Source organism: Diplotaxodon limnothrissa, linkage group LG8 (assembly GCF_057381915.1).
Source record: "Diplotaxodon limnothrissa isolate DT_005_m linkage group LG8, D_limnothrissa_male_GT1.1, whole genome shotgun sequence".
NCBI lineage: Eukaryota > Metazoa > Chordata > Actinopteri > Cichliformes > Cichlidae > Diplotaxodon > Diplotaxodon limnothrissa.
This window is the reverse complement of record NC_140603.1, coordinates 8,514,497-8,523,316: the sequence shown is the minus strand read 5'-3', so window position 1 is coordinate 8,523,316 and position 8,820 is coordinate 8,514,497. Positions and strand designations below refer to the sequence as shown.

Genomic DNA, 8,820 nt, shown 5'->3' with positions numbered 1-8,820 from the left:
AATGAAACATCAAAATCTATATATTGTTTTTAAGTTGGGTCAATCGCTGTGATCATTTCCTTTGCCTGATGAAGACCTGGACATATGATACAAAGATACATAAAACTCCATGAGAGGAGTCTGAGTTACACGGGACCAATTCCAGATCTCTACATTTTAATTCATAGATGTTCTTACAGTAGCTTTACAAAACACTCCTCATTTCTTTATATTTTGTTTCCACGTCTTTAAGTGTTCTTGAGCAACCGGGTTTCAAAATGTATTTCCAATTTTTTTCTGGACATTGGCTGCTTGTTCACTCATTTTCAGTCCCATCCTTGTAATTGGCAATTTTCTGACAAATTCTGTTTTTTGGTTTGTTAAGCCACCCAACACTGACCTATGAATCAGAGATAAAGAAACAAAAAGGCACCAAAACTCAAGGGATCAAATTAGTGTTTTGTCTACACATAACAGACATTGCTTAGCAAATAACTCATTTTAAATTGTATCTTCAGGCACTTACTTACACTCACTAGTAGAAACAGGGTGGCTGTAAAGAAGTCGATTTAAAGGACTGGCAATGGGTTTTAACGAGACATAATCCAAAATTGAAACTTCATTATCAATACTTAATGGTCAGGATAGATGTACAATTGCATTGCTTGATGCTGTCCTTGTTAAAACTGGTGGAATTATGAGTTAAGAATAAAGAAAAGTACTACAATCATGTACTACTTCATCTGGAAAGTGTCTGATTGGCAACAGCTTCGTTTTTGAGCAGTAAAGGCATACTGGGACAGAACAACACACAGTTGAATGCTATCAGTCATGGACAGGCCTCCCTAGATCCCGGATCTCAACATCACTGAAGCAATATGGGATCATCAATGTGGGAACAAAAGGCAGCCAACATTTGTCCTTCAAAAAAAACCTGAAGAACTATTAGAGAAGATTATTTAAAGAAATTACAAGAAAGAGAGTCATATCAAATATGCTGCTGGGAATTTCAAAAACTGTTTTTGCCTTATGTGTTGATATTTCCATGTATCTTTGCACACATTTCAATAAATCACTGCAGCTGTTTCACATTTTCCTAACAAAATGTAAAGAATTGAGTGGTGCATCAAGGCTTTTGCACAAAACTATATGTGTAAGGTCCCGTTCAAGGTTTGGGGAAGAAATATGCGATGGCAAATACGCTTTTCACACCCAATATTCAACTGTTTTTGTAATGTTTTCTTTTTGCTATGCAGGTTAACAGCAGACTTCACACAAATGCAGTTGTTTTTTGTTGCAAAAAGCATTTGTCCTTTTCTTTAATTTCCTGAAAACAGAGCAACATCTAGAAAATGATTTTTCTGGAACAACTCCATCATTTCTCAGGAAGATATATTTCCCATTGTAGGTCTGCTGTCCTTTGCTGATTGTGTTGTTGTATACATTGATCACTGCTGGAGATTTATTCATGTTAGAAATATATCACACAGTTCTAACATCAAACTTAAATTGTGTACAAAAGGTCGCTAGCTCGAATGGGTCACAGACACATCAGTGTTATTAAAACCATTATTATATGGTATCCTGTACATAAACAGCATGTACTGTAGTGCAGAATGACAGCTTACATTATGTGCAATGGTGGTTTGTACAAATTGGTTTCTGTTATTCTAGTCAGACTGATGTAATATTCAGCCTTGTTACGTCTGTAGAGTTTCTTTTAATAAGACAGGCATCTATAAACAACAAAGCTTCCAGAGCACAAAATTAAAATTACATTTAAAATATTTACATCACTCATGGAAACTGGCACAGAATGGATTAAACGGGATTACAAACATAGCGTCTGCGTGCAGACATGCATGTGTATGTGCAAGCTTGGAGACAGGAATTATATTACATTCACAGTCGCAGAGGGAAGGTGGGTCGGGAGAGAGAGCGTATTGGCCGCAGAGAAATATAAACATTGAGAATTTCAGGCCATTTCCAGGTACACCAACTCAGACTTATTACATAGTGTAAGAGAGTGCACCTGCTGTCTTTCTCTCTCTCTTGCACAAATACACACACACACACACGCACACACACACAAGTAGGATGTGGTCTATGAGCGGCAGCAGCCAGCGGTCCTCATTTCTTTGTCGACGTACTCCTGCAGCTGAAACTTTGGCTCATCGGGTTCCTTCATGGTCCTGTGCTTCAGTTCCCTGACACAGAGAGACATAAAGACTCATATAGAACTAACAAGGCACTGAAAGTGGTTAAAGTGCAGTAAACCTAATTTTCATATATATATAAATTCATTTTGTTCTCTTTTCTTTTCTTCTTCACCCCTGAATAATGCTCTACCCTGACTCCCACAGAGCCCATGTTCCTGCTTTGGAGCACTGCACTCATGTTTTAGGGATTACACAGAGGTGGTTTCACTCTGTTCAAGTATCTGGCCAACAACACCTCATCCAGAAAAAATATCTGGTGAACCTCTTCACGACTAGTTCTAGCAACAGGAGCCTCCTGTGATTGCAAGGGCTTGTTAGTAGTTGTTGCTGGTACTACTGTTGGCTGTGCTGGTTAATTTGAAGACATTAGGCTGCATCTATTTCTAGTTTCTTTGCTATTCTCTCTCAGCTTTTCAGCTCCATCATTTCACTTTTATTTGTCCATCTTTATCAACCGCTTCTTCCTCACTAAGCTCTGCTCCACAAGGTGCAGAGTTTCTGCCACACACACAAAATAAAGTATCCATAACTCGAAATTTCGAGTTAATAAGTCGAAATTTTGAGTTAGCTCTGCCAATCAGTAATCTATGTGAATGATGTCATTTTCTTATTACCCGGAAGGATACGGCGCAGAGGAATGGACACTCAAAACCGGATCGCAACAAATTGGGGCTTTCGAGAGTACGTTTGCTGATAGTAACGCCATGTGATTCAGCTAATAACACAGGGATTTCATCATTTGTGAAGCCACGCTGAACATTTGTGCATTCATGACTGGCTGTAATACTGGTAGCTTAGCTGTAGCATTTGTAGCTGAGGGCTCCAGTTTCTGGGTAACAAGGAAGTGACATCATTCATGTAGATGACTGATTGGCAGAGCTAACTCAAAATTCGAGTTACTTTTCTCAAAATTTTGAGTTAATAAGTCGAAATTTCGAGTTAGGGATACTTTTTTTGTGTGGCGGAAACGGGCTTCCATAGTTAAGTGAGGCAAATTGCATTAAAAGTTTTGATTGGACAATCCAGTGCCAGTAAAAAAACATGAACCAATGGGCTGCTGTCTGTGCGGGTAGGCCCAGGCGCAGCGGCACTTCAAGCGGGCCTGTATAATGGGCAAAGCATAAAATAAGAATTATATTGACCCATCGACCTACAAGCACATTGACCCACTGGGAAATGCCCAGATTAGCAGTCCAGCTCCCTGAGGCAACTGTTATTGTGATTTGACCCTATATAAATACAACTGTTTTCTTATTAAATGCCATGCCATAAACACTGAATTACAGATGACCACCAAGTGTCATTTCTCTACCGTTTTTTGACTTTCCAAAGAAACAAAACCAACAAAAAAATATAGATCAGATTAGTGACTTGAGGAGCCCCTCTAGGTAATACTAATAAAAAGAGCTGAAGGAGCCTTTGCCATAAATAACAAAAACAAAAAATGTTATATGAAAACCTATAGATCACTTCTGTCAGTGGGTCATTTGTCGATGTCACTCCTGCACTCTGTCTCAATGCCAAACATGTACTGTTTGGTTACCTGGTTTCATTGCCTTTTGAATTTGTGTTTTGTGCAAGTAAAGGCTCACTGGAGTGGAACAAATAAAAACATAGGGCAGAGATGAGAGATGAGGTGAGTCAGCGATGATGGAGGGGTTCGGAGAGAGACGAGAGAAGCAGAGGGATGAAAAAACCGAGAAGGTGTTCACATGAGCTGGAAGACAACAACGAGAAAATATTTAATTTCATATTCTGTTTGCAGTGTGATTGTGTGCCAGACTGTGCTACTCTATTCTTGGCATCAGCCCTCTCTGCCAGTCTGTTACCATAACAAGACTATAAGTGTGAAACAGCTCCCACACACTGTCCGACACCACACATTTGTCAGAAACACAATCAAAATACTATTGCCAACGTTTTTATTTCTATTAAAGTTCATGTTAAGAGAAAAGACACTCATGTTATATCTGATCTTATAGATGAATATGTCATTTGTATCTGTGTCTAAACGCTTTATCTTAGATATTTCTTTTTTTAGCTTTCTAGTTCCAAATATAGCATGAAAATGTGTTCATAAAACAAATGAGCAACATTTGTCCGGCAGTGCTTCTCGTGGATACATCTGTCCAGATGTACACTGCATGACAGCAATTCTTTTTGAATCTTCCATTGATATTATCCCAAATAGTACTAATTATACAAATTCACTCACCATACATTCCCTGCCTGTTTCATTAGTTACATCATACTGGGCTGGACCCCCCTTTAACTTAAGAACTGCGTTCTTTTTGGGATGCAGTGCATCCAGAAAGCATTATCAGCCTTACACCCTCTGCATCCCTATTCTCTTTGCAGTGGCAGTGCAAGAGCGTTCAGCTGTTTGCAGGCTTTTGAGGAGGCGCACCAGTCTTTGTCTAAGTGGAACCAACTATGTTAGCTAACATATTATATAATTTAAAATAAAACCTAATCTTTGTAAAATGTGTTAGTCTCCATATTTACGTTGCAGATTTGGAGCCAGGCTGTAACAACAGCGTTTCACTTGTTCCATATTTTCTAACATTAATGCCCTATATGAAACTTCCAAACTTCTTCCATTTACGAAAAATAGAGGCCATTGTGCTCATTGGGACCTTTAGCGTTGCAGAAATGTTTTGATACCATTCCCAAAATCGACGCTTCGATGCAATCCTGTCTCAGGTTTGTACAGAGAATTCCTCGGACTTGATGACTTCAAAGCTGGAACCCAACAAAATACTGATCAAGTAAAGCCCTGTGGATTGTTAAATGGACTGATTCTTATATAGCACTTTTCTACTCCAACCACTAACCTTCTGACCAGTAGATGACCTGCTCTACCTCCTGAGCTACAGCCACCCCAGGGACAGTATATGTGCTTACACTCTGGGGATGACGATAGATTATGCTGACCTGTAATTTGGAAACCTCTGAATTACAGCTGCTAATCATAAATTAGTTAGCTAACTAGTCCCACGATCCAACTTTAAGCAATTCATTTTGATACTTTACAGGTGCAAATTTATCTTACCCTAATTTGTAGGGACGGCCTTTAACACTAAAGACTGTAACACTGTATCTGATTGGCCAAAAAACATGATCGTGTTTAATTTCAATCAGTCAGTTTGAAAAACTGATCATGATTGCTCAATAAGAGTAGAAGGAGTGCCCTTTTATTTCAGTCGTTTTACCAATTTAGTTATACTGTGATCAATCTTAGCAGTAGCTTGTATTGCATTTACTTTACGTTTAGTATTTCAGTAAATGCAAATAAAATTTTGAATCAATTTTGCTGATACTGCTCACGTCTTTTCAACCATAGTCTCAATTGCCCAATTTCTAACGTATGACTTAAATCATGTTCCTTTCTTTACATGAAAAAGCTGTTTGCTTTTAAGAATAAATGGCACTTGGCAGACTGTAGCATTTTCTTGTATGGTCAAACACTGACATGTAATGTTAAAAAGGTGTCTCCTTTTCATAAATAAATCATTTTTGTCCATCTTTAGAATCAGGTGGGAAGTGATACAACAAAAGGCCTTACTCGCTTGCATTAAAAAAATCCTGGGTCTAAAAGGTCTAAGTGCTTTGGGTAGAATTGGAGCTAAACTTGGTGCTATTAAGAGCAGTCTGGAAAAAGTCAAACTCAGTAACATCAGTTACACAGCAAATGCTTTCTAAATCAGCCAAAATTTGGGTAAAACTTATAATGGAAAACCACTTAGTGTAGTCAAATGAGCAAACGTTACTCCTTAAGTTGCATATGCTTGCTTTATGATCACATCTAATCTCCCTCTGGGGTCTAATATTTGTGCTGTTGTGCTGAGACTCACCTGGCCACAGCAGTGAACGCCAGCTCGACATTCAGTCCAGATTTTGCACTTGTCTCCATAAACGGCACTCCAAATTCCTGCATACAGAAAAATATCTTTTCAGGTGTGTGTGTGTGTGTGTGTGTGTGGCCATGCCACTTGTCTGTCTTTTACTGTGAGGACATAACGACCTAAATTGCAGAAAAATTAGACTTATGATTAATTTAAGATTGGAAGTATATTCGTGCCGAGGGGTTTATGACACCTGGGGAGGGATGAGAGGGTTGATGATCAATACTAATATTTCAAAAATACTTGTGATGGCTACTGAGGTTCCTGGCTTTCAAAACTAATTTTCTTGTCATTTTGTTGTAATTTGGAAAAAGAGCGAGAACGCAGAATGTGGTCGATGAGAGATGCTCCCAGGTGAAGCAATCTCATTCCGTGTACATGTGAATATCTCAATATTCCTGCTGAGTTTGTTACCTTGACAGCTGCTGTGCGTCTGCCACACTACTCCATACCACTTCATATTTAGCCTTCTCTAACATGCCTCTCAGAGCTTATCTGAGCGAAACAGCCTGGAAAATTATGTTAGCAATCCCCCGTCATTTATTCCAAACAATAACAACATTATGTGCCTGTATGAATACATAAGGAGGGGGAGAGAATTTCAGGGTCAACTTTGCTGCATGAGCGGATTAAGTATAGTAAGTATTTTTTATTCTTGTTACATGTGTCAAACGTTATGTGTGCTATGTGTATAGGCACAAGTTTGTGTTATAGAAAGCTCACCTTTGCCAGTTTCTCCCCCTCTTCTCGCTTCACCACCCTGTCATGTGTCACGTCAGCCTAGAACATATGGGACAGACAGCACAGAATCAGAAACAATCACTTATATTCTTCTCACAGTGTCTTTAGTGTAGTTGGTCCTAATGACAAAATATGTTTTTTAATAAGCATAAAAAAATAAAGAGACTGTGACCCTCCTCGTTTTAGATGCTTGAGCTAGCAACTCTATAACAAGCACAATTTTTTTAGGACTGTTGCTATTTCATTAGCTCTGCTAATCTAGTTACCATATTAGCAAGTCGGTATGAGAACACAATGACCTAACTGGAAGAAAAATTAGGTTTATTATTTGTGTGAATACACGTCTTTGAACATAAAGCTTTTATTTACATTATATTCTTTTATTTTTTAGCAACTTCATGGCTATTTAATATATAATATTCGACTTTCAGTATTGGCTAGTAGCTAGCTTTCTGCTAGCTTAATTATTCTAGGGTTTACAGAAAATGCTATTACTGTAAATACAGCTGATAAAAGTGGAATTTACAGTCTAAAAACTAAGTCTACAGCAAGTATGTTACTGAGCAATTAGATACTGAACAGAAAAAGATACTTGGCATTAATTTAGGATTGTGACTAATGTAAGCCTTAGTCACGCTACAGTAAAAACAGGACAATAAGCTTGCAATTTAGCAAAAAATTGGTAGTTGTTTGGGTGTTTTTGCTTTTGGAGGCTCACTGCAAGTCCTTGCAGCTAATAACTGGTTGCCCAGATGTTGATGATGCAACCATCAACCTCAGAGTGATCACTTTTAAATACGAGGCAGGAGTGGGAGGCAACCTGTCTAACTCAGATTGACTGAAATCCCTCTAAAACAGATTAGCCAAGGTTTGCAAATAACTGCCATATCATTTATACGTTGCAATCTGAGTCAGTCTGCGCTGATAAGCACAACCCATCTGTAATGCATGTCTTTGCAATAAGGTTGATTAAACAGGTTGTGTTCTGGTTATATCACTTTATAATCGCAAGGTTGCTGTGCGCATATTGCAGTTAAATTGCTACCCTGCAGCAACTACATTACTATTTGTGGAAGAATTTATGAATTCTTGTTTTAAATCTATGAGGTTCTGTCTAGACTCTAAATGTAAGTAGTTAATGTGAATTTCTGTTTAATGGGATTTTTTGTGCATTTAGTTGGTAAGAGATTTGCAATTCTTGTCAGTTTATCAAAGTTAATGGTTTAAACAGATTGAGGGTAACTGCCAACATGACCCCATTCAATGATAAACTTATTGCAGACTGACTCCATCCTATTGCCATTTTATTGCTGCTTTGACACACCAAAGTCAGTTTGAAGCCTGCAACAGATTGTGCATTGTTTCTTCAGAGCAACCATTTCAAACCAGTGAGGTCACAAGTTAACTGCACGTAGTTAGAATTATTTTGGTCATGTTACAGGATGCAACTACTGTTTTCTCTTGTGTGACTGCAGAAGAAAGAATATGAATATATTAACTAACTCTTCTTGAAGCTTCCACTGTTGCCACTAACTCCTGAGCAAAACATTTGTCTGGCTGGTTATGTTAAATGTCTAGCTTTGCTAGTTGTTAAGTGTTCCACTGTGTACAGCAGCTCCATAAAACCATAAATTTGAAGGCTAAAATCAAACAATGCTAAAAAGCTCATTAAAGCTGTAAACCTTTCCATTCATCAATATGAGCAACCACTTAATGTCACGCTCAAAGCGACTTGATTAGTTGCTAATATTAATGTGAACTATTGATTAGTTAAGCTTTAATAATGTGCATTGTTTTGCTTTGTTCTGATATAATGATGTAACTACTGAAAACTTTTTGACATTGGAAAATCATTTCTATAAAAAAAAAATTTTCCCTGCTTTTGTGCATATCCATTACACTCTGGCTCAAGGCCCTACTATACCGCCTGTGATCCCTTCTTCCCACCCTCTATGAGTCCATCTGTCCATCTATCT

At 38.1% G+C, this 8,820-nt stretch overlaps 1 protein-coding gene across 2 annotated transcripts in view; it reads right to left on the bottom strand.

The window, feature by feature from the left end:
- Positions 1-1,629: 1,629 nt before the first annotated feature.
- The window catches only part of rab26 (RAB26, member RAS oncogene family), a 110,790-nt gene continuing 103,599 nt past the window's right edge, over positions 1,630-8,820 (bottom strand). The window contains exons 7-9 of one of the 2 annotated variants that reach the window (XM_085361212.1): positions 6,827-6,883; positions 6,053-6,129; positions 1,630-2,186 (exon numbers count right to left, since the gene is read on the bottom strand). In XM_085361212.1, coding sequence (XP_085217338.1) covers positions 2,084-2,186; positions 6,053-6,129; positions 6,827-6,883 — 237 coding nt within the window. In that variant the 3' untranslated portion in view covers positions 1,630-2,083. Of the gene's footprint in view, positions 2,187-3,732; positions 3,916-6,052; positions 6,130-6,826; positions 6,884-8,820 lie in introns of those variants that run through there. The other variant, XM_085361213.1, reaches the window with a different exon arrangement.